Raw genomic sequence first — 23983 nt, 5'->3', positions numbered from 1 at the left:
CAAGATTTAATCATAAATTTAATCATAAATTTAATCATAAAATCATAAATTGTTTTGGATGGAAAAGACCTTTAAGATGATTCAGTCAAACCATTCCCCCAGCCCTGCTAAGGTCACCCCTGCCCCGTGTCCCTCAGCACCATCTCCAGGGCTTGGAAACCCCTCCAGGGATGGGGACTCCACCCTGGGCAGCCTGGGCCAGGGCCTGACAACCCTTCCCAGGAAGGAATTGTTCCCAAGATCCAACCTAGGACCAGGAAGTGGTTGGGGTGGAAGTGTAGCCCAAAAGAGGAGAAGTCCAGAGGCTGGAAGGTGACAGCCCTGGTGTCCTGCTCTGCCCTGTGCCTGCAGCAGGGCCCAGAAGCAGCCACAGCACAGGGGTGGAGCTGGGGCCTCTGTCCGTGCTGCTCCCCCGTGGTGCTGCCAGCGGCCCAGGGTGCTGTGCCTGGAGGTGTCAGGGCTCCCCACACCCCTCCTAGGACTTGGGGGTCTTTGCTCTCCCCTGGGGTGCAGCAGGACCCCCCCCCATCCTGCACTCTTGTGGCTGCACCGGCGGGGGGGGGGACCGGGCGGGACCAGCCGGCGCGGGGCCGGCAGGACGCTGCTGTAGGGACAAAGCCTCTAACGTTGAAGCAATTTGGGGCACCCCTGAGAGGAGGAGGTGCAGGAGCATCTGCTGGAGCCTCCCGGGATTTCTCCAGCTGGCTGAAGTGCTGGGATTTAAATTAATTTCTGGCGTACGGCTTCCCTGGGCGCTGCTGTGCCACCGGCCCCCGGCTGGGCTGTGCTCCCCCCAGCCCGGAGGATTAGCGGTATTTATAGCAAAGGCTCCATTTCAGTTTTCCCTGATGAGGCCAATTCCTGCCCGCGAGGGAGAGCACGGGCAGCGCGGCGGGACGAGCCGGACCGAGCGGCTCCGCGGCTGCTCCTTCCTCCCGCTGTGCCTGAGCTGGATTTCTTTCTGCCCTCGCACAATCCGGCCCGGAGCTCCGGCCCGGTGACACCACCGGAGCAGCCCCCGAAACCCCCTGCCCTGGCCCTGCCTGCAGGTAGGACCTAAAACTAGGATCCTCCTGTCTGGAATATGTGCTCGGCTGGAGGAGCCGGTGAGGAGCAGCCCCATCCTCATCCTCCTCCTCCTCCCCGCGGTATCCGTGCGGCTCTGGAGCCCCCGGGAGGGCTCAGGGGGTCCGGCAGAGCCAGGCGGGGACCGGGGGCTGCGGCACCGGCTCCTGGCTGGTTGTTGCGCCGGTGGGAGATGCGGTGATCCAGGAACGGAGCCGGGAGCATCCCGGTTTCATGCCGCTTCACTCCCTTCCCTCGGCAATCGGGATTTTCCTCTTCAGAAGCAATTCCTCACTAAACTCGGTCACGGGGAGCCGAAGCCCACCCCCCAGCCCCGGCTGCATCCTGCTCCCGGGCAGCGGTGCGGGATAAAATGACACTAAAAGGAACAAGCCCCCTCCTGGGTGAGTATTTATTGGTTTGTAGTGGCTGCCCCGAGCCCAGCACCCGGCTCTCCGGCCCCGGGGACAGGGCACGGAGCCGCGGTCCCTGGCTGCCCCCGGGGCCGGCGGGAGGGCGGGCGGCCGCCCCGGTGCTATTTGGAGGTGGGGGTGCCCTGGCCGAGCTGCAGCAGGGAGTTGGTGGCGTAGTTCTGGAAGAGGGGCTGGAGGAACATGCCGACGGTGCCGAAGACGCAGACGAAGACGAAGATCCACAGGAAGAGGCGGTCGATGACCATGGCCACGTACTTCCAGTCCTCGCTCACCTGCGCGGAGCCGGGAGGGACCCTGGGTCAGGCCGGGGCCTCCGGCACCGCCCGGAGCTGCCGGTGCCGCCTCTGGTTGGCGGCTTCACCGGGAGCTCGGCAGCTCCGCAGAGCCCCGAAGCTGCTCCCCCAGCACTGTCAGGCTGCCACGGCCCCCCCGGGGCCCGGTCCTCCCGCTGCCGCCCAGCTGCTGAGCCCAGGAAACTCATCTCCCCAGTGAGCTCAGGGAGAGGGGGGGGGCAGCATCCCCAGCCCTGACCAGGACCAGCTCCACCAAAACCTGCAGGGTCAGCTCCCTCCCCTCAGGCCCCCGGGGGTTCCAGAGCAACTGCTGCAGGATGGGGGATGGTAGGGCTGGTAGGGACAGGGCTGGGCACCCTGCTCAGGCAGGGGCTGGGGGGGCTGCAGGATCTGGGGGGGCTCCCAGGCAGGGATGCCCTTGGTGCTCACACACATCCCCTCCTGTGCTGCAGCCACGCACATGCTCTGCAACCCCCCAGCCCTGCCTGCCCCCCCCATCCCATGCCCACCCCCCGTGGCCCTAACTGCCCCCCAACTCCCCCTCAGCCCTACCGGCCTCCCACATTCCTTGCCCCACCCCCTGCAGCCCTGCCTGCCCCCGCACATCCCATGCCTTCCCCCAGCCTTAACTGCCCCCTATCCCCTGTCCCCCAGTCCTAATTTCCACCCCCATCCCATGTCCCCCTCTCCAGCCTTGCCTGCCTTCCCCATCTCACACCTCCCCATCCCTTCCCCCCATCCCACCTGCCCTCCGACCCTTCCTGCCCCCCATCCCATGCTCCTCCATCCCTTGCCCCCCCATCCCTTCCCGTCCCCCCATTCCTACCATGCTCCCCCATCCTTTCCTGCTCCCCATCCCTACCTGCCCCCATCCCTTGCCCCTCCATCCCTTCCTGCCCCCCCCACTCCATACCCCCCCATTCTTTCCTGCCTCCCCATCCCTTCCTGCCCCCCCACCCCATGCCCCCCCATTCTTTCCTGCCCCCCATCCCTTCCTGCCCCCCCACCCCATGCCCCCCCATCCCTACCTGCCCCCCATCCCTTGCCCCCCCATCCCTTCCTGTCCCCCCACCCCATACCCCCCCATTCTTTCCTGCCCCCCCACCCCATGCCCCCCCACCCCCCGCCCCCCCGCCCATCCTCACGCTCTGGTCGTCGTCCTCGCTGCGCATGTGGTCGGCAATGAACCGCACCCCGTCCACCGCCTCCCCCAGCCCGCAGGCGCAGCCGGGCGGGGGGGCCGCCGCCTGCCCCCCCCCCCATCTCCTGGTACCCATTGAGCCCCTCGGCCTTGGCAGCGCCGGGGTTGGCGTAGCAGGCGCAGCCGTGGGCGCCGGCCCGGAGGAAGAGGCTGGCGGCGGCGGCGCGGTCCCGGTTGTGCCGGCGCTGGCGGAGGCGCTGGCGGGCGCAGTTCTGCCGCGGCTGCTTCATGAAGAGCAGCGCCGGGAGCTTGCGGAGGAAGAGGGTGCGGACCCAGGGGGGCATGGTGTGCGTGGTGGGCGAGCGGTGGTGGACGTTGAGGACGCAGACGCTGGTGACGATGGAGAAGGTCACCAGCACCATGGTGAACATGAGGTACTTGCCCACCAGCGGCACGTCCAGCGAGGTGGGCGGCACGATCTTGGAGATGAGGAGCAGGAAGACGGTGAGGGCGAGCAGGACGGAGATGCAGAGGGTCATCTTCTCGCCGCAGTCGGATGGGAGGTAGAAGACGAGGATGGCCAGCGAGGTGATGAGGATGCAGGGGATGATGAGGTTGATGGTGTAGAAGAGCGGCTTGCGCCGGATGATGAAGTCGTAGGTGATGTCCACGTAGGTGGAGTCGTCGGGGTTCTCGTTGCGCCGGCCCGGCAGCGCCACAATGTCCCACTCGCCGCTGGGCGTGAAGTCGTCCAGGCTGGCCACCTCGCTCTTCAGCACCAGGTCGATCTCGGTGCGGTCGTAGGTCCAGGAGCGGAACTTCATGGTGCAGTTCTGCTGGTCGAAGGGGAAGTGCTTCACCTCGATCTTGCAGGCGCTCTTGTAGATGGCCGGCGGCAGCCAGAAGATGCTGCCATCGTAGGAGATGACAGCGTTGGAGTAGAAGGAGACCTCGTACATCCCGTCGGCGCTGGGAGGAAGGGGAGCAGTGTCAACTCCGGCCCTGCCCTGGGCCTGCAATGGCTCTGCCCCCAGCCCCAGGTGGGGTTGAGCCCCCCCACCCAAAAAAAACCAACACCCCAAAGACCTACTTGTTGTAGAGCACCACGTCGGGCAGCCAGATGTGCTTGGAGGGCAGACGGACCTTCTTCATGTTGTCAAAGTCCTCCGGCTTCCAGGTGAGGCGATAGTCCTCCCACTCCTGCGGGCAGGCAGGCTCAGCCCCACCAGGGGGGCCAGCAGGAGGGGCAAACTAAGCATGTATGGGGGGTCCTGGGGCAGGTGGGTCCCACGCAAGGAGCAGGGGGGTCCCTCTAAGTGTGTATGGGGGGTCCTGGGGCAGGTGGGTCCCACACGGGGGTCAGGGGAGTCCCAGGGAAGGGTGAACATTGGGGTCTTTCTAAGGTATATGGGGGGGGTCCCAGGGCTGGGTGGACACAGGAGGTCCCAGAGCAAGGGAACTGGGGGTCCTGGGGCAGGGGGCCTGGGTGGTCTCAGCACATGGTGGACAGGGGGGGTCCTAGGACAGGGGGCCTGGGGGTCCTGGGGCAGGGTGGACACAGGAGGTTCCACACAGGGTGTTTGGAGGGTCCCAGGGCAGAGTGCAGGGGGGTACCCAGGACACCGTGGACACAGGGGGGCAGGCTGGACACAGGGGGTCCTAGGGCAGGGTGGACACAGGTCCCCAGGCCCACTGTGGAGTCCAGGGCTCCCACCTGGGTCAGCCAGACGTTGGTGGTCATGATCTGCTCCCGCTCGTGCTGCAGAGACAGCGGGGCTGGTTACTGGTTGTGGGGGGCCTGGGGGGCTGCAGGGCCCCCTTCAAGCCCGGGGGATGGGGGAGCAGAGCCCCGGGCAACTCACCACACTGATGAGCTGCGCCAGGGACACCATGAGCTGCACGGTGACCAGCTGGGAGCCGTTGGTCGCGGGTCGGATCAGCTTGTTGTAGCGCGCGGGGTCCAGCAGGTACTCGACCAGCCGCTCCTCCGTGTCCGTGCCCAGCGTCCCTGCGGGGGCGGGGGGGGCTCAGCCCCGCGGCGGCGGGCAGGGCCCCCCGCAGGCTCCGGACCCCCCCGGGGCTCAGCCTGTGCCTGCCCCGGGGGTCTGAGCCCGGCAGCTCAAGAGGGGGGTGCTGGGGGTGACGGGGGTGACGGTGTCACAGCCAGGGCGGCTCTGGGGGGGGGAGGGTTCGGGGGGGCTCGGGGGCCTGGGGAGCAGCAGCGGTGGGTGGGCACGGCCGCTGAAGCTGGGGGGCCCCCCTGCCTGCTTCTGCCCACCCCCCTGTCCCCCCGTCGCCCTCCCCGGCCCCCCCGCCCCGCCAGAACAGTTCGGGGAACCGGAGACCCCGGGCCCGGCGGTGCCGCGGGGGGAGCTCCGGGAGCTCCGGCGGGCGGGTCAGGCCGGAGCAGCGGGAGGCACCGCAGCGGGGCCGGTACCGGCTTCACGCCGGGTCGGCACCGGACGGTGCGGTACAACCGGCGCAGCCCCGGAGCCCGACCCGGTCCCCTCCCCGCCGGTATCGGTGCAACCGCCCCCCCCCGGTCCCCGGCACTTACGCCTGAGGGCGGCGAGCAGGCAGAGGACGCGGAGCAGCGCCATGGGGGCGGCCCGGTGCCGGGGCCGGGCCGTGCCGGGCCGGGGCCGGTCCCGCCGCTGTCCCCGGTGCTGCCCGCGCTCTCCGCGGTGCTGGAGCCGGCGGCGGCGGCGGCCCGGGCGGGGCGGCCCCGGGCGGGAGGCGGTGCCGGGCGCTGCGCCGGGGCCGCCCCGCGCTCCCCGCTCCGTCACCGCCGCCGTCACCGGCTCCGGGGCCGCCCCCGCCCCCGCCCCGCCGCGGGGCCCGCGCTCCGCAGCCCCCGGCCCGAGGGGGCGCGGGGGGGGGGCAGGTCCCGGGCCCCGCACACACGGGAGGGGGTCTCGGGCCCCGGGACCCCGCCGACCCGCCCGGGACCCCGGGCCGTGGGAAGCCCCGGAGCCCCCGGGCTCAGGCGCCCCCGGATTCTGGGGTGTCCCCTCGAGACCCCCTGAGACCCCCGGGCCCCCCGATACCAGGGTCCCCCGCACCCCCCGACCCCTCCGGGCCCCCCGGACCCCCGGGGCTCCAGCGCCCCCCCCCCCCCCGTGCCCCACGTGACCCTCCCGGCTTGGGGGGGGGGGAGGGGGCGCGAGCCCCGCCCCTTCCCCCGCCTCCTTTGGCGTCACTTCCGCTCCGGTGACGCGCGGTGACAGCAGAGCCTGCGGAGCGCGGCGGCCCCGCCCCTTCCGGTGCCGGCGGGAGGGGTCACTTCCGGAGAGCGGGGCCGTCCCGCCGCCATTTTGGGCCGGCTCCGGGGGCTGCGGCGGCGGCGGCGGCGGAGCGGGTCCCTCCATGGGAAGATGCAGCGGGCGGGGGCGGAGGAGGCGGCGGGGGCGCAGGCGGCGGCGGGGGGGCCCGGGCGGAGCGGGGCCGAGGTGGCGGCGGCCCCCGCCGGGCGGCTCCTGAGGCGGGAGCTGCGGCTGCTCGAGTCCATCTTCCACCGGGGCCACGAGCGGTTCCGCATCGGCAGCGCCTGCCCCGACGAGATCAGCTGCGAGTTCGTGCCGGGGGCCGGGGCCCGCGCGGGTGCCTCCGCCTCCCGGGGCCCGCCGCCCGGGCCCGTCCGCATCCACTGCAACATCACGGTGAGGCCCGGGGGGCGGGCGGGGTCCGGGCCCTGCCGGGGGCGGCCCTGGCCCTGAGAGCCCGCCCGGGCCCGGCTCGGGAGGCCGGCAGGGGCTGCCGGCTCTCGGGAGACCGCGGCCCGGTGGAGCCCGTCGCCGTTACGGCGGGTGGGAACCGTTTCGTGCGGCCTGGGGGGACCTGCCCCCGGGCCGGGCTCAGCCCCCGGGCTCCGCCGGGCTCCCGGCACCGGGCAGCGTCTCCCAGCGGAGCAAACCCCGGAGCTTCCCCCTGGGCCGGGGTCCCTGCCTGGTACCGCTGGGGGGGCTCGGGGCGCTGCTCCCACCCTGGTGGCCCCTCCGCGCCCCTTGTCCCTCTGTGCCCCGCGTGTTTTGGGGGGAGGGGGGGTTCCCGGTGATCCCTGGAGGGATGTACCGGTACCCCCGGTGTCGGGCCAGTGTTTGGGGGTTCCAGGTTTGGGGGGGTTACAGATCCCGCCTGGCACGTCCCAGTTTGGGATGGCAGCTCTGGACGTGGAGCCCGGGAAGAGCAGGGGAAGCCCCCGTGGGGCCGGGGTTTTCCAGAGGTGACTCGGGAGCTGTCCGGGCTGGCAGGGCTCTGCCCTGGGTGAAAGCTGGGGGGGCTGCCGGGGGGTGCTCACCCCATCCTCCTCCTGCAGCGTTTTTGGTCCAGAGCTGGCGAGGCCAGAGCCCTGTGGGGCAGCCTGGAACAGGGGGAACATCGAGGGTGGGGAGAGCCTGGCCCAGGCTGCCCAGGGAAGCTGTGGCTGCCCCATCCCTGGCAGTGTTGAAGGGCAGGTTGGATGGGGCTTGGAGCAGCCTGGGCTGGTGGGAGGTGTCCCTGCCCATGCAGGGGTGGGACTGGATGAACTTTAAGGTCCCTTCCAACCCAAACCATTCTCTGAAGTCCTGTGGTGTCCTGTCCTCATCACCATCCCACTGCCAAAGGCTCTGGTGACCAAAGGGGTGGCCAGACTTCTACCACCCTCCCAGTTCCACCCCACTCCCACAGATCCAGTGCTGTTGGAGCAGGGGTTTGTTTTTCCTTGGCCTGGGATCAGCCTGGGGGTGGGTGCAGCTGCTCTCCCCTGGTCTCTGTGGTCTGGAGGGATCCATCTGCACAAGACCTGGGCTGCAGCTCTTGGCCCTGCCCGCCCTGGTCCCTGCTGGCATGTCTGTGGGATGGAGGTGCTTGCAGCAGCTCAAAAAACTCCTTCTCCTTTTTTTCAGGAGTCTTATCCAGCTGTTCCCCCAATATGGTCTGTGGAGTCGGACGATCCGAACCTGGCAGCCATCCTGGAGAGGCTGGTGGAAGTCAGGAAAGGAAGCACCCTGGTGAGGGGGCACAGCCTGGGCAGGGGGCACAGCCTGGGCAGGGGGCAGGTGAGGGGCTGGTTGCTGCAGGAGGGGGAGATCCTGGGTGGTGCCTCCCTCTGCCTGGGGGGCCTGGCCTCGTGGGGTTCAGGAAGCTGGGGACAAGCAGCTCTGACTTCTCTTTAGTTCCAGGGTGTGATTTTTCCCCCAGTGCTCAGAGCAGGAATGAGCAGCCCCTGGAATTTGGCTCACTCCTTGGCAGGGGCAGCACTGGGGGCACTGGGGCCTGGGGGGGGTGGTCTCTGTGCTTTGCTGACACGTGTCTGCTCCCCCCCCCCAGCTTCTGCAGCACCTGAAGCGAATCATTTCCGACCTGTGCAAACTCTACAACCTCCCCCAACATCCAGATGTTGAAATGTTGGACCAGCCTCTGCCGGCAGAACAGGTGAGGGGCTGGACAGAAGGAGGCTTTCTCAGCTCATAAAACGAGTTCCCTGGGGTTTGCTGGAGGGGCCTTCCTGTCCCTGAAGGAGGAACACAGCAGGTGAGGTGTTAATCTCCTCTTCCTGGGGCAGATTCCTGTCCTGGGGAATGCCAGCCTGCTCCCTTGGGCCTTGCTGCTGTTTGGCTGCTCTGGTGTAGTTTGCTGTAAAGGTTCTTGGCTTCACTCTGCTTTTAACTTGGTTCTGCTCATAAATCCCTCTGAAACTTTGCCTCAGAAGCATCTGGGGAGGCAGGAGAGTGTTGGCCCAGGAAGGTGATGGTGCCACCTTCATCTCTATCCTTTTGTCCCCACAGAGCACGCAGGAAGAGGTGTCCTCTGAAGAGGAAGATGAAGAGATGCCAGAGGTAAGTGCCACCTTCCTGCACGAGGAAGCACACCGAGTACAGGGAGATGCCTGCTGGAAGGTGGGAGGGCACAGGGATCATGTCTGGGAGGAGCAGGCAGGGAAGAGCTTCAAGGTTGGATTGTTCTCAGTGTTTTGCTGCTGAGGATCCAGGTCTGGAGCCCCGGGGGGAGTGATGTGTTCCCAGACGTGGGACTGCAGCAGCTGAGGCTTCTGCAGGTGATCTGGGAATGAAGCCCCTTGGGCAGTTTCTCCCCACCTCGTGCTGCTGTGCTCCAGAGCCTGAAACTCCCTCTGGAGTGATGGGATTTCCAGGCTGCCGTGGCTGGCAGGGAAATCACACCATGAAAACAGGAATCCCGGAGAGAGGGGAGGGCAGGATGGCTGGCAGGAGGGGCAGAGGCAGCCGAACCTCACTTCAGGCTGAGAACATCCTGTTGCAAAACCCCCAGGCTTGTGTTGTTTGGTTTGTGGTGTAGAGCTCTCCAGAAGTGGGTGGAATAATCCCAGATCTCCATGGTGACGCGGAGGCTCCTCGCGCTTCCCCGCACCAGGCAGCAGCTCCCCCAGCCCGGGGACAGGTCCCTTGGAGCAGCACACCCGCAGTTGTTGGGGTTTGAGGAAAGTTCTCAGCTTGCTGCATCCAGCCTGGGCTTTGCAAGGGTCCCTGGGGGAAACGAGGAGGCATAACCAGGTGCCAGCACAAGGCCATGAATCTGCAGACTTGCTGCTTCCTGGTAAAGTTGTGATCACAGACTCATGATGGCTGGAAAGGACCTCAAAGGTCGCCAAGTCCAACCACCAACACAAACCAAAACACCCACAGAAAACCTCCCAACCTTGACCCTGAAGTGCCACATCTACATGTTTCTTGATGTGTGGGGCTTCATGCTTCTGTGGGCTGGAGAAGAAATCCTTGGGAACTGAGTGTTCCCCCTTGTCCCTTCTGCTCCTCGCCCGGAGCGAAGGATTCTGGCTGAGCAGCTGGATTTGTTGGGCTGTGTGGGAAGAGGGGAGCTGTGCCATGGTGCAGGGATGCATTATGCAGGTTAATCCACTCGAGGGATTTTCTAGGAGGATCTATTTTCTTGTGACAGTCTAAAAGCGGCCAAGCCCTCCCAGAAATGCTGCTCATCCAGAATAGCAGCAAACCAGCCTGGAGAGGCTGAAGGAAACACTTGCTCAGAGGATTTAATCCCAGAGCCAGAGCTGTGTGAACCCAGGGCCATGAGCAGGTGGCTGAACCCTGTGGGGAGGATCTCCCTGCAGTGGGAAGGGTTTCCCGTGCAGTGGGCCCTGATCCCTGTGACTGGTTTTACTGGTGATGAACGTCAGGGTCTCACACATGTCAGCTTGATGAGTGTTGATGTGGCACAGGGTGAGGGGTAGAGCCTGTGTCAGGCTGAGGAAGAGTCAAATCCTGGGGTCAGTTTTGGGGCCTTCAAGACAAGAAGGATGTGGAGGGGCTGGAGCATGTCCAGAGGAGCTCAATGGAGCTGGGAAAGGGGCTGGAAGGGTCTGGAGAACTTGTAAGGAGCAGCTGAGGGAGCTGGGGGTGTCCAGCCTGGAGCCCAGGAGGTGAGGGGAGACCTGCTGGCTCTGCAGCTGCCTGAGAGGAGGTTGGAGCCAGGGGGGTCGGGCTCTGCTCCCCAGGAACAAGTGACAGGACAAGAGGGAAGGGCCTCAAGGTGCCCAGGGGAGGTTGAGGTTGGATTTTAGGATAAACATCTTCACCAAAAGGGTAATTAAACCCTGGCCTAGGCTGTCCAGGGCGTGGTTGAATCCCTGGTAGTGTTTCAGAGCCCTGTAGTGTTGCTGAGGGACATGGGTTAGCACTGGACTTAGTTGAGTTGGGTTATGGTTGGACTTGATGGTCTTACAGGCTTTTTCTGCCCAGAACCATCCTGTGGTTCTGTGAGAGCCCCGGGGTGTCCTGAGCTGAAGGACAAGCAGCTGATGGACCCACAGGGACGTGTCCCCTCTCTGAGGGGAAAATGTGCCGTGGTGCTAAATGCTGGGGGTGAGACTCTGTCCCCCTGGGGCTGCTGGGGAGGTGTTGGTGTTGGGTTGGTGGTGCAGTGTCTGTGCCCCCCCCAGCTCCCTGGAGCCACAGCCCCCTTTGGTTCCACGGGGCTCCTTCGGGTGCACCCCTGAGATGAGCGGCTAATTATCAACAAGCGTGAGACTTGGCAGGGAAGAACCCAGGGAACAAAGAGCTTGTGTGATGCCAGTTTAATTCTGGAAAGGGAAGTGCCATGTTGGAAAGGGAAGTGTGCCACTCTGCTGGCTTTGGCATGGGAGAATGGTGGGGCCTGGGGCCTGACACTTGTTTCCTGAGCGTACCCAGTCCTTGGGCCTTCTGCCTGGTTTTTGCCTCTAATCAGAGCTTGGAGCTCATGGGGAGGGAAAACTGCACTGGGAATCTTTCCCAGTTCATGGGGTTCCTGTTCACCCCAAGGGTTCCTGGCAGCAGCACTTGGAGTAGGGAGGAGTGAAGTGATGAGTCCCCCCAGCTCTCCTTTCCTCTTCCCAGGACACTGAGGACTTGGACCACTATGAGATGAAAGAGGAAGAGCCAGCAGATGGGAAGAAGACAGAGGATGAAGGCATTGGGAAGGAGAACCTGGCCATTTTAGAGAAAATAAAAAAGAACCAGAGGCAAGATTACTTAAATGTACGTGTCACCCAGCGGGTGGGTGGGCTGGGGAAGCAGAGGGACCTAAAGCCAAGGGGTTGTCCCTGGTCAAAGGGCTCTCAGGGGCTGGTGTGGCTGATGCAGAGAAGTCCATGAGCTTCCTCTTTGGCTCAGGAAGTAAGTGTGGGCCTCAGGTGTCCCCAGAGCCTTGGTGCTATGTGGGGCAGCCTTCCTGCAGTGAGGTGTGGGGTGTCCCTCTGCTCCCAGGAGCTGAACCCTGCTGTGGGCCGTGGGGGTGGCTGGTGGGTTGGGCTTTTGGACTTTTTGGGTAGTTGGCAGGGCATGGAGGCATTTCTGCTGCCTGGGGTGGCATCTTTGGGGTGAGGGAAGTTGCTCCTGGGGGAAAGGGGGAGGCAGAGAGGCAAGGGGCACGGTGAGGTCTGGATTAGAGGCTGGGTGGGAGTCCTAGCTGGGGTGTTGGCCTCACAGAGCACCAGCCATGGTGGGTGCAGTGTCACAGTGCCACCTCCCCAATTCCTGGCAGGGTGCAGTGTCTGGGTCTGTGCAGGCCACCGACCGGCTAATGAAGGAGCTCAGGGATATTTACAGATCACCAAGTTTCAAGGGCGGTAAGTGCTGCCGGGAGCTCGGGCAGGGGCTGCCACCCTGGGGTGGGTTGTCCTCCTCCTGGGTGGCACCACCCAGAGCCATCCTGCTCTGCTCAGCTGGGGAGAGGATCTCCAGCCTCCAGTGCTGGTGGCTCTGTCAAGAGCAAGCAGAGCTGCCTCACCTTGATCTCTGCCTTATCCTTCCCTGCTGGCTGGAAGTGAGGAGCCTGCTGTGGGGAGGGAGGGTTGGCTGGCTCTGAGGGTGATGGTGCTCCCACCCCTTTGGGGACCCCAGGGACTCGGGAAAGAGCAGTGGTGGGAAACCTGCTGCCCTCAGGAGGGTCCCTCTGGATAAGTGCTGCTTTTTTGGGGGGTTCTGCGCTAGGCTGAGGTGGTGCTGCAGTGCCAAGGGGGTTGGAGATCTGGGTGGTGGCTCCACCTCCCCCATCATGATGTGCCTCTTCTCACCTTGCAGGATACTATGCAGTTGAACTAGTCAACGACAGCCTGTACGATTGGAACGTCAAACTCCTGAAGTAGGTGGCAGAGCTTGGGGGTCATGCAGCTGTGGTGGAGCTTGGTGGTGGGACCAAAATGTCCCTGTGAGCCAGAGGGGAAGTGAGCAGGGCAGGGGAGCACCTGGCAGGTCTGGGGTTAGCATCTCTGGGGCAGCTTGCTTGCTGTCTCCACACCAGAAAGGAGATGACATCTCCAGAGAAGGATGAGATAATCTGAGGGCTCTGCAAGTCTGTCTGCTGTTCCTAGAGTCCTGGAAGAGGTTCATCAGACAAACCCTGAGCTTTCACACCCTTCCAGACACCAGTGCTGCCTTTTCCCTGCACCAGGCAGTCTTTATTTTTAAGCTGGCAGCATGCAAAAAGGGTGTGATGGTCATCTCTGCAAAGCTGGAGCAGAATGCTGGCAGCCCGTGCTGTCACTGCCCCCGGGTGACACCCGGTGGCAGCCGGTGGTGCAGGTAGGACAGCTCGGTGGCCACGGGCAGGGCTGGTCTGAGCTGCCCCACCTTGGCTCTCACCCTCTGGGTTCTTCTTTGGGCAGGGTTGACGAGGACAGCGCTTTGCACAATGATCTCCAGATCCTCAAAGAGAAAGAAGGAACAGATTTCATTCTCCTAAACTTCTCCTTTAAAGTAAGGAGGCTTCCCACACCCCCCTCCAGGTGCCACCACCTGGGAGAGCGGGTGGAGAAGACGTTTCCCAACGTTTCCTTCTCTCCTTCCAGGATAACTTTCCTTTCGATCCGCCGTTCGTAAGGGTCGTGTCCCCGGTGCTGTCAGGGGGGTAAGTGCCTGCCTGTCTCTGCTGGAGGTACCTGGGGGAGAGAAGAGTTGGTTGTGTAGACACAGGACTCTGGGATGTGGTTTAGTGAAGGGCTTGTCAGTGTCAGGTTGATGGTTGGACTCGATGATCTTGAAGGTCTTTGCTAACCAAGGTGACTCTGTGCCTCTGTCTCCAGCACTGCTTCCTGCAGTTTATCCATCTCTTCCCAGTCCCATAATCTCCCTGAGCCCAGAGTGTAGTAGTTCTGGGAAGCCTAGACAGGGGTGATGGACTTTTTTTTTGTTTATATATTTTTCCACCTGAGATCTACTCTGGGAAAACAACTGTTGATCTCTGGAGCCACGGGTGGGTGAGGCTGTGTCAGTCTCTGACCTAACTCTGCCCAATTCCTTCCCCAGGTACGTTCTGGGGGGTGGTGCCATCTGCATGGAGCTGCTCACAAAGCAGGTGTGTCCTGGCAGGAGCTCCTGGGTCACTTTGCTGTCTGCTGGGCTTTGTAGTCCTGCTCCTCAGGGCTGTCTGGCAGCCAAATCCTGCCTGGCAGCTGCCTCTGTGGCTTTGCTGAGCCTGTGCTGGGCTCAGGGAGGTGGTGGGGAGGCTGGGGTTCTCACCCTGGGTCCTCTGTCCCTCAGGGCTGGAGCAGTGCCTACTCCATCGAGTCAGTCATCATGCAGATCAGTGCCACTCTGGTGAAGGGGAAAGCACGAGTCCAGTTTGGAGCCAACAAGGTGGGCCTGGGCAGAGCAAGAGAGCTTAAGGAGCAGTTGGGTGTGAGGTGGAGAGTGGGTTGCTGCAATTTGTCCAGAGAAGGGCAGCAGGGCTGGGGAAGGGGCTGGAGCACAAGTCTGAGCAGGAGCAGCTGAGGGAGCTGGGGGTGTCCAGCCTGGAGCCCAGGAGGTGAGGGGAGACCTGCTGGCTCTGCAGCTGCCTGAGAGGAGGTTGGAGCCAGGGGGGTCGGGCTCTGCTCCCCAGGAACAAGTGATGGCACAAGAGGAAAGGGCCTCAAGGTGCCCAGGAGAGGTTGAGGTTGGGTCTTGGGAACAATTCCTTGCTGGGAAGGGTTGTCAGGCCCTGACCCAGGCTGCCCAGGGCAGGGGTAGAGTCCCTATCCCTGGATGGGTTCAGAAAACATGTGGATGTAGCACTTCAGGACCTGGTTTGGTTGGATGGTGATGCTGGGTTTATGGTTGGACTTGATCTTAGAGGTCTTTTCCAACCTTTGTGATTCCATGGTTCTGTGGGATGTGTGGAAACTGGCTCTATGGTGTGTGGGTGGCTGGTGCCAGTGCCTGATGCTTCCCCTGCTTCCCCTGCAGAACCAGTACAGCCTGACCAGAGCTCAGCAGTCCTACAAGTCCTTGGTCCAGATCCACGAGAAGAATGGTAAGTGCTGAGGAGAGGAGCTGCCTTTCCCTGTGCTGCCCAGGCTGAGCCTCCCAACGAGCCACTGGAGTTGAGTTTTTCTTGCCCCATGTGCAGAGATGACCTGGGGTGAGGTGGCAGGTGGGCCAGCAGTGGCTGCTGTGTCCCTCTGCCCCATCAGTGCTGGGCTCCTCCAGCTGCAACCAGGGACACGTGTCATTGTCCAGCTGGTGTTGAGGAGCGACCTGGAGGGAAAACCTCTTGGTGACCTGGGCGACTTGGGAAGTGGGAAAGTGGCACTTGGCACCAACAGCTTTTCCAGCTGTGTGTTTCCCAGCGTAGGGTGGTGTTCCCAGGCAGCCTCATCCCTGATGGATCTCTCCTCATTTCAGGCTGGTACACACCACCCAAGGAGGACGGGTAGCGTGGGCACTGCAGGACCAACCCCCTCATCTCCGGATGCTCTCCTTGGATCTTGACGACGCCTCTTGGCTTTCTCCCAGGATGTAATAGCTCTGCCTATTGCAGGACAATAATGGCTATTAAAAACTCTAAAAATAAAACTGTTTAAGCAGTTGGACTGACCTAAAACACTTGCTGGACCCTTGCTCGCAGGCATCCTTGTTAAAACAAACTTTTGAGCCTCTTGTATCGCTGGAAACTTTCGACTCTGCTCCAGTCTAGAGCGTCCTCCTTACCTATGCTATGGATTTAATTTATTTTCTTATTTCATGTACACTGCTTTTTTTTGTTACAGTGTATGATGGATGTGTATGGAAAATGTATCTTTGGAGAAAAAAAAAAAAAAATTACAGTTTGTTAATTTGAAGATGCTGGTCTGACTGAATTTTCGATGCGTTGGATGGTTCCCGGTGCCGGCGGGGAACAAAGGCCTCTGCAGTGGTTTGTGCCACACTATGTCCCCAGCCCTGCCCCTGGGGCTGCAGCTGAGGGGCCACACGGGCTCTGGGGGCACAAATAACCCCAAACTCTCTGTGTTGGGGGCCAAGCTCCTGGACAAGCCGTGTGGGAAGGTCGGACAGCCACCTCGGAAGAAGAAAAGCCTTTTTTGTTTTTTTTGGCAATGAGGGAGTGGGGCTTCAACCCCTGCTCCCCTGGACCAAGAACAGACTCTTTATAAACCACCAACTGTCACCTCTGGAAGCCTCGAGGGGAAAGTCCATAAGGTGTTCCTGTGTCCTGCTGGGGCTGAGGGCTTGGATGCAGGGGCATGAGGCTGTGATTGCTGCTCTCATCCCTGCCCAGGACTTGCTCCTGCAGCAACTTCTCCAGGGTTTTATTTCTTTTTTGTCCTCAAGCCACCGTTTCTGCTCTGCTCGGTGCCCTTGCTGGAGGTGCTGCTGCTGTCCTGCCCTGTTCCTGCACCCCCAGTTCCTTGCTTGAATTCCCCCTGAGGCTGCTGGAAGGAGATGGGGATGTTGGAACTCCTCTGGGGCCATGTCCTCGGGGGAGGGCAGAGCTGACTCATTGTGTCAAAGCTGGACCATGGGTATTAATTCACTGTGTTTGAATAAAAGTTCTTAGAAAAATTAAAGGGCCTCTGAAGTCCGTTATCTCCTCCAGCAGCTGTTCCCTCCTCAGGCCTCGTCCTGCTCAGAGCCTCAGGATCAAGAGATGCTGTAGGAGGATTATGGAGGCTGCTCCGCTCTTGCTGTGGGGTAGGGGGTCGATTTTTAAGTGCTTTGCTGAAGGACCTGGAGAGGTTTGCAACATGGAGCAGCTCTGCCCTGCCCTGGGCTCTCCTCCTCCAGCCCAAACCAGCCCTCAGCAGGGTCCTGAGCACCCTCCAGCCCTGCTCCTGGTGCTGGGGGGGGGGAAGGAGGCAGCTGGGCTCTGCTCCTCTCTTCAGCTGAATTAGCACTGAGGAACTGCCTGGGGGGGAGGGTTGAGCCACTTCAGTAAAGGTCTAAAAAGCTGCTGGTGCTGCTATTGCATGGAATTATCAAATGGTTTGGTTTGGGAAGGACCTTTAAAGGTCACTGAGCCCAACCCCCTGCAGTGAGCAGGGACATCAGCCAGATCAGGTTGCTCTGAGCCCCATCCAACCTGACTTCAGTGTTTCCAGGGATGTGGCATCTCCCGAGTCTCTGGGCAACCTGGGCCAGTGTCACCACCCTCAGGGTAAAAAAAAAAAAAAAAAAAAAAATCTCTTCCTAACATCTACTGTGAATCTCCTCTTTCAGTTTCACCTGTCACCCTCTGTTCTATCCTGACAGGCCCTGCTAAGGTTTTGTCCTCTTTGAGTAGTGAAAGGCCACAAAAAGGTCCCCCTGGAGCCTTCTATTTGCTGGGGGGGGGTGGGGTGATGGCTGCACCCACTGCCCCCAGTGATGGGGGTGGGTTTGGGCATGATGAGGGCCAGGAGAGCTCATGGAACACACACATGCTCCTGAATCCAGAATTTCAGCAGCTTTCCAGGCCAGGATGAGTGGAAGAGTCAGATAGAGCCCTCTTGGACCCTCTGCCACTTGAGTGCTGACCAGTGGGTATTGAGGCTGGAAGTGTGGCAGGAACAGCCTGAGTGGGCACCTGGCAGGGGCTGCCAGGCCCTGCTGCTCCCACCCGTGGAGCACCGGGATCCATCCTGCTCGGTGCTGGGCTCAGCACTGTGCTGGCTCGCCTCTTGTTGTGGCTTCCCAGGCTCTCGGTGCCATCTGTCCCCAGTGCCATCTGTCCCTGCTGCCAGACACGCTCCCACAGCCTTTCCCTGCAGGAGCTGGCACAGAACAGGGACAGGCAGAGACTTCCCAAAGGAGACAAGTGGATGGCACAGGGACCTTGGGATGGAGCCACCAAGAAGGTGCTGCCCATGTGGCTGTCCTGCTGCTGAGGCCCCGGGAAGATTATGGGGGGGGGGGGGAATGTCAGTCTTCCAAGAAAACAAACCAGCACCTCTCACATGAAGCCAGCACCCGAGGTCACCAGTGGAGACAGAGGGTTTTTCTGGGCCTCAGGAGGTGAAGTTGGAGCTGGACAAGCTCCTAACCCAGCAGCAGGACCTGGCCACGTCCTGCCCGGCAGCACCGGTGAGGAAATGGCCAGTGCTTCCTGGGGAGCTGCCAGGCCCAGCTCCAGGCTGCCCCCACCCCGGCACCTCCTCACAGCCAGGCAGGGTGGGGGGCACGGTGCTGGGAACCAGCCATCCCTGCTGAGTCAGGGTCTGTGCTCCCAGTGCTCCCCTTCCCAACAGCAGGACCTGCCACGAGCTGGCTGGTCCTAGGGGACATTCTCCAGATGTGGTTGGGGGGATGGACGTGGCCTTCTGCTCCTTGCAGAGGCTGGAGGATGTGCCCAAGGACCAGCCAGCTCCTGCCCATGGCAGTGCTGGGGACGGAGGGGGCACAGAACCCACAGAACCCCCTCCCCATCCCTTTCGTTGCTGCTGGGCCCCCCGGCACCACGCAGCCCAGCTGCCAGCCCTGCAGGAAGCCAAATCTCTGGCCTCAGCTGGGGTTTTCCGGCGAGCTCTCGGCACAGCAGGCGCAGGGAGAGGTGTGAACCGCAGCCCCGAGGGCAGCGGGCACCGGCCCCGGGCTGGCCACGCACAACGGGCCACGCACCGCGGTCGGGGCACTGGGGGGGGGGCCCTGCATGGGGCCCACATGCAGAGCCCGTGTGTGGGATCCACGTGCAGGGACAAGTCCCCCCCGCTCCCTCCCCAACAGCCGGACGGTGTCCCGGGGTCTCCCAGCCCCACCAGGGCAGAATCCCACCCCCCCGCCCTGCTCCTCTCGGGGCCCACCCAGCCCTCGGCAGACGCCGGTGAGAGACTCCGGCCCCATGGAGGATGGAGGCGCCAGGCAGTGCCCGGTGTCGGCGGGGCTGGGGCTCCCCGAGACTGCCCGGGGCTCCCCGAGGCTGCCCGGTCCGGTGGCTGCCCGCCCGGCCGGGGCCGCGCCGTCCCCCGGGGCCGCCCCCTCCGGATCTGGGCGGGGAGCGCTGGCCCCGCCGCCCCTCCGGCCCCTTCGGCTCCGTCCCGTCCCGTCCCGTCCTGCCGCTGCCGTATGGGGCCCCCCGGGCCGGCCTGACCCTCCCTGCAGCCCCGCCGACCCCCAGAGACCGGACCCGCCGAGGAGCCGCGACGGGACCCCCAGGCTGCTTGGATCCTGCCGGTCCCCCCGCAGCACGGAGAGACCCCCCGGCCCCTTCCCTGGGGACAGAGAACCTTGGGAGCCGCCCCGGGGCTGCCCCGGTCGGGCCCCCTGGACTCCTGGCAAGAACCCCCAGCTCTTCCCATCGCTGGAGCAGAGACCTCGTCCCCCCCCCCGGGACCCTTCCCTGGGGCCAGGGACCCCCGGGAGACACAGTCCCTTGCCCAGGACACGGGAGCCAGCACTCCTGGGGACTCCCCAGCCGTCCCCGCGGGGGCGAAGGACGCCTGGAGCCCCCCACCCGTGCCGGGGGCGAAGGCCCCGGCCCCCCTGCCCACACCCCCTCTCCCGGGCTGGCCCCCGGCCACCAAAGCTCCCGCGCCCGGAGCTGGGGGGAGCCGGGCTGCCCTGTGCCCCCCGGCTGAGCCGGCCCTGAGCCGGTGGGGCGGCCGTGGGGGGTCAAGGAGCCCTGGGGGGGCCGCGGCACCCTGCCCCTCCCCAGCCCCATGGCGGCCAAGTGGTTCAAGGAGTTTCCCTCCAACCTGAAGACGGTGTCGGAGCGGGCCCGGCCGGGCAGCAGTAGCCTGGGCAAGAGCCGCAAGAACTCGGCTGCCGAGCTGGGGGGCTGCCGCGCCGGCCCGGGGGGCGGCAAGGACGGGGGCGGCCGGTTGTCACGGGACAACCTGCAGGGTCTGCTCCAGGCTGCTACCGGGAAGATGCGGAAAAACTCGCGAGTGGAGGGAGGGACCCCGGAGGGACCCCCCAAAACCTGCGGCACCTACATCAACCGCCTCATCAAGGTGGAGGCTCACGAGAAGAATGGGAAGGGGTACCCCAGCCCCCCGCCTGCCAGCCCGGCTGCCCCCGAGCAGGACAAGGGGAAGACCCTCAAGACAGAGACGGTAAGAGGGGGGGCTGGGGGGGGCGCTCAGCGCTGCCGGATTGAACCACTTTAAGGCTCCAGCTCATTAGCCCAGCTAACCCTGGCCTTTCATCCAGCCTGGCTTTGCTGCCTGCAGATCCCCATCAAAGCTTCCTTCATCCTGACTTCATCTGCTGGGCGGTGGTGGGGTGCTCGCTGGGGCCCCCCTCCCGGGTCCAAGCCCCCCCCCCGACCCGCTGGTTAAACAAAGGCTGACGTAAAGCTTTGCTGGGCAGCTTTGCCTGTGGCATGTGGCTGGACTTTCACCCCCCCACACATACAGCCCCAGGGTGGCTGGGAGCCAGTCGTGGGGGGGGGGGTGGTGGTGTCACTCAAAAGGGTCCTCCAACCCCCACAGTGCTGGAGGGCATGGGGATGGGTGCTGCCCCCATCCAGAGGAGCCACTGGGTGCACCCTGGTAGGGTTGTGTCATGGCTCCATCTGTCCTGGCTGAGCTGCCATCCTTTCCCATGTCCCCTGCCTGGCTCTGCACTGGTGGCATCCTTACCACCCCCTGGGACTCACAGGAGCCCCCCCTGAGCCCAGTGGTGCCCATCCCCTCCCCAGGTCATCATCCTGGAGGACTACGCCGACCCTTACGATGCCAAGCGCACCAAGGGGCAGCGGGAGGCGGAGCGGCTGGGAGAGAACGACGGCTACATGGAGCCCTACGACGCCCAGCAGATGATCACAGGTACCTGCTGGGCCACGGAACGGATGTGCCACGGTTGTGCCAGACCATGGTTGTGCCATGGTTGTGCCATGGTTGTGCCAGACCATGGTTGTGCCATGGTTGTGCCACGGCTGTGCCTCAGCTGGCACTGCTCCCCACCGGCAGCACGCGGTTGCCCTCGGAGCCGCCCGGCGCAGGAGGCTCCGGGAACAGGAAAGCTGCTTCCTGCGGCTGCGCGGGGCCAGATAAGGAGCGGGCGTGAGGCCGGACACTGACCCCTGCCCGCTGGCCCCTCTTGCTGCCCCCACCCCCTGCCATGGCACGGCTTGGGGCGCGGGGCCAGTGCAAAGCCCTGGGTGCCCCTCAGTTGCCACTCAGGTACTGCACCCCCAGGGTCCCCTGCAGTCGTGCCCCTTGGGCAGAGACCCCCCGGCTGGCGCGGCGACCGCCCAGCTGGCCAGAACAACAGGAACTGACTCGGCCGGAAGCTGGAAATAAAAGATTTGCTGCTGATGGTTTTTTCCATGCAGGGCAGCCCGGGTTGTTTGGCTCAGCCCGGCACCATAGGGTGAATGGGGGGCCTGGGGGGTGTGAGCCCCCCCCGGGGTGAGCCTCCTGTGAGGCTGAAGCCCAGTGTGGGGTGTAGCATCCTGCTGCCGTGGACCCTGGCCATCCCCACCGCATGGGTCTGTGCCCACGGCGCCGGCGACGTGGGGGCTGCAGCAGCAGACCAGGCGCCACGGGGATGGGCCCCTTCCTGCCCCGGCTCCTCCCAAGCCTGTTCCCAACGGGGCGTCCCCGGCGTGGGATCCCTGGGGCACATCCCTCCCCAAGGGCAAGCACTGCGGTGGGGGGAGGGTCTCAGGGGACACACAGCCCCCCTCCCTGACCTACTGTCCCTCTTCCCTGCAGAAATCCGCCGCCGGGGCTCCAAGGACCCCCTGGTCAAAGCCATCCTGCTGCTGGACGGTCCTGGCGAGCCCGGGGAAGGGGGCAGCAAGCCAGAGCCAGCCAAATGGCCAGTGGGCAAGGAGGTGGTGGGGAAGGGGCCACAGCTCTATGACACCCCCTATGAGCCCGGGGAGGGGGTGCCCGGGGGAGCCCCGGAGCGCAGGGTGAGGGCTGGGGATGGGCGCCTGCCAGAGAACGATGAGCGGCCAGCGGGAGAGTATGAGCAGCCCTGGGAGTGGAAGAAGGAGCAGATTGTCAAAGCACTGTCAGGTAGGGGATGGGGACATGTATTGGGATGAGGACATTGGTGGGGATGGGGACATGTATTGGGATGAGGACATTGGTGGGGATGGGGACACAGATGGGAATGGGAACATGGATGGGGATGAGGGTGGGGACACGGATGGGGTTGGGACTGGAGACACAGATGGGGATGGGGACAGAAATGAGGCTGGGGATGGGGACGAGAATGGGGACATGGAGGTTGGAAGAGGGATAAGGCTAGGGGATGGAGACATGGATGGAGATGGGGACAGGGACGTGGCTGGGATGGGGACAAGGACGGGAATAGGGACAGGGACAAGAAGTGGGTCACAAGGATGGGGCTGAAGACACAGATGGGGATGGGGACAAAGACTGGGGATGAGGACATGGATGAAGATTGGGCTGGGGACAGAGCTAGAGATGAGGCTTGGGATGGGGATGGTGGTGGTATGGAGGGGGCTTTGGGGACTCACATCTCTTCCCCCCTAGTCCAGTTTGAGGGCTCAGAGCGCCCCAAGGAGGAGGTGCAGCGGCAGCACCTGCGCCAGAAGAGCTGGACCCCCAAGATGCTGAAGCCGGCGGGCACGGAGCACGGGGAGGGGGAGCGGGTGGACCCTGCCCTGGCGCTGGAGAAGCAGCCGTGAGTCTGGAGGCCACGGGGGGTGGGAAACGGGGGGTGTGGGGGCCGGGGGCTTTGCCATGCTCAGTGTGTGTGCTTTGTGCCCCCCTGCAGCTGGTTCCACGGGGCCATCACACGCGCCGAGGCGGAGAGCCGGCTGCAGCCCTGCCGGGAGGCCGGGTACCTGGTGCGCACCAGCGAGAGCGGCAGCGGCAAGTACTCCATTGCCCTCAAGTGAGTGGGTGGGCACCCACGGCAGGGTGGGGAGCCCAGCCCGGGGGGGGTGGCACCCTGGGGGTTTGCTGCAGCAGGAGCACCCAGGTCCCGGAGGGAAGGAGGTCACTGATCCACCTACAGGGGGACCCAGGTGTCCTGGAGACCTGATGGGGTGGGAGCATCCATGTCCCTGGGGATGGCACTCACCCACGAGGGACCCAGGCGTTCTGGTGCTGGAAGCCCTGATGGGGCGGGAACACCCTGGTCAGGGCCGGGGTGGGATGGCACCCATCCACCCACAGGAGCCCCAGGCGTCCTGGTACTGGAGCCCCGATGGGGTGGAAGCACCTACGTCCGGGGGGTGGGGTGTGGGATGGCACCCACCCACTGGGGGACCCAGGCATCCTGGCGCTGGGGCGGGTGGGGGGGGCAGCACGTCCCCCTCCCCGGTGCATTGTCGGGAGCGCCGGTGGCGTTTCCTTCCTGAGGAAGCGGAGCCCCTGGAGCCGAAACAATCGGAGCGGGAGGGGAACAAACAGGGCTGGACGCGGCGGTGGTGGCGGGCGGGCGCCGGGGGGGCTGGCGGCAGCGCTGACGCCCCCCGCCCACCCAGGACCAGCCAGGGTTGTGTCCACATCATCGTGGCCCAGACCAAGGACAACAAATACACGCTCAGCCAGGCCAGCGGCGTCTTCGCCAGCGTCCCCGAGGTCGTGCACTACTACTCCACCGAGAAGCTGCCCTTCAAGGGGGCCGAGCACATGGCCCTGCTGCACCCCGTCCACTGCAAGCTGCATTAGCGGCGGATAACGCCCCCCCCAGACTGGGCCACGACCCCCACCCAAATCCCCGCCCAGGGCAGGGTCCGGCCCCGGCGACGGCTGCGTGCCGGGGGAAGGGTCTGGCACAAGACCCCCGGGGACCCCTCCGCTCGCTGCCCGCCGCTGGACTCCGGCAGGGCAGACCCTGCCCACCCTGTGCTGGACGCCCCCTCCCGCTGCGGGGCTGCGCCCGGGGCGGGGAACGCGGCGGGACTGGGACCTGTAACAACTAGTAAAATAAACTTGTTGGCTGAGAGGAGGATGGGGCGAAAGAGGGGAGGGGGGGGCGGGGAGTGCAGTGGGGCAGGGTTAGGTCTGAGGGCTGCCGTGGGGAAGGGAGGGGGCAGGATCGGGCCCGTCTCCCCCCCCGCCCCGCCCAGGTGGGTCACCTGCCTGGGAAGTGGGTGACTCAACCCCAGCCTCTTGCCCGCAGGAGCCAGCCTGGCTTTGGGGAGCAGGGGGACCGGGGCTCCCCCTGCCCCTACATCTGCATCCTGCCAGGCTTTTTATAGAGCAGGGGGAGGGGGGGGGGTGTGACCGCGGTGTCCCCAGGGGGCCCAGGCACCCCCTTCCCGGCCCTGCGGTTTCCTCCCTGGGTGCAGCTGCAGCTCCCTGGGGTGTTGCACAACCCAGGGTGGGGTGGGCTGGTAGCACGGGGGTGGCATGGGGAGCATAGGTACTGGGGGTGGGTGGCACAGGGGGGTGGGTGCATGGCCTGGGGTACCTGGCAGGATTAGGGGGCACAGCA

The 23983-nt window shown here is 64.3% G+C and overlaps 3 protein-coding genes across 4 annotated transcripts; 2 read left to right on the top strand and 1 right to left on the bottom strand.

Annotated features, from left to right (window-relative positions):
• Positions 1-1459: 1459 nt before the first annotated feature.
• Positions 1460-5943, bottom strand: CHRNB2 (cholinergic receptor nicotinic beta 2 subunit). The gene is given in 7 exon segments (XM_051641032.1): positions 1460-1771; positions 2938-3027; positions 3029-3902; positions 4024-4133; positions 4648-4692; positions 4796-4941; positions 5491-5943. Coding segments are annotated over 7 exon segments (1479 nt in total). The 5' UTR covers positions 5534-5943; the 3' UTR covers positions 1460-1600.
• A 286-nt stretch (positions 5944-6229) lies between these two features.
• On the top strand, positions 6230-15486 carry UBE2Q1 (ubiquitin conjugating enzyme E2 Q1). Its single transcript, XM_051641073.1, has 13 exons — positions 6230-6592; positions 7820-7924; positions 8244-8348; positions 8702-8752; positions 11285-11425; positions 11931-12015; positions 12470-12530; positions 13054-13144; positions 13237-13295; positions 13694-13742; positions 13928-14023; positions 14612-14678; positions 15050-15486. Exons 1-13 carry the CDS (start codon positions 6308-6310, stop codon positions 15079-15081), a joined length of 1227 nt encoding a protein of 408 aa, XP_051497033.1. The 5' UTR covers positions 6230-6307; the 3' UTR covers positions 15082-15486.
• A 3136-nt stretch (positions 15487-18622) lies between these two features.
• On the top strand, positions 18623-23489 carry SHE (Src homology 2 domain containing E). Of its 2 annotated transcripts, none has more exons than XM_051641067.1 (6): positions 18623-19671; positions 20259-20385; positions 21277-21585; positions 22069-22219; positions 22313-22410; positions 23028-23489. In XM_051641067.1, the coding sequence occupies exons 1-6, from the start codon at positions 19276-19278 to the stop codon at positions 23222-23224; spliced, it is 1278 nt and encodes a 425-aa protein (XP_051497027.1). In that variant the 5' UTR covers positions 18623-19275; the 3' UTR covers positions 23225-23489. The 2 variants fall into 2 exon arrangements, with proteins under 2 accessions (XP_051497027.1, XP_051497026.1); XM_051641066.1 differs by having other exon boundaries at positions 18625-19671; positions 22313-22432.
• Positions 23490-23983: the final 494 nt, after the last annotated feature.

This window comes from Apus apus, chromosome 27 (genome assembly GCF_020740795.1).
Source record: "Apus apus isolate bApuApu2 chromosome 27, bApuApu2.pri.cur, whole genome shotgun sequence".
NCBI classification, from domain to species: domain Eukaryota; kingdom Metazoa; phylum Chordata; class Aves; order Apodiformes; family Apodidae; genus Apus; species Apus apus.
This window is presented reverse-complemented; position numbering and strand designations above follow the sequence as displayed.

Bases quoted from the DNA above. Each gene is read 5' to 3' on its own strand.
- UBE2Q1 (XM_051641073.1), top strand. From the start codon at position 6,308: ATGCAGCGGGCGGGGGCGGAGGAGGCGGCGGGGGCGCAGGCGGCGGCG. The intron at 8,753-11,284 runs GTAAGTGCCACC...TCCTCTTCCCAG, and splicing joins AAGATGAAGAGATGCCAGAG to GACACTGAGGACTTGGACCA. The intron at 11,426-11,930 runs GTACGTGTCACC...AATTCCTGGCAG, and splicing joins AGAGGCAAGATTACTTAAAT to GGTGCAGTGTCTGGGTCTGT.
- SHE (XM_051641066.1), top strand. From the start codon at position 19,276: ATGGCGGCCAAGTGGTTCAAGGAGTTTCCCTCCAACCTGAAGACGGTG. The intron at 20,386-21,276 runs GTACCTGCTGGG...TCTTCCCTGCAG, and splicing joins CGCCCAGCAGATGATCACAG to AAATCCGCCGCCGGGGCTCC. The intron at 22,220-22,312 runs GTGAGTCTGGAG...GCCCCCCTGCAG, and splicing joins CTGGCGCTGGAGAAGCAGCC to CTGGTTCCACGGGGCCATCA.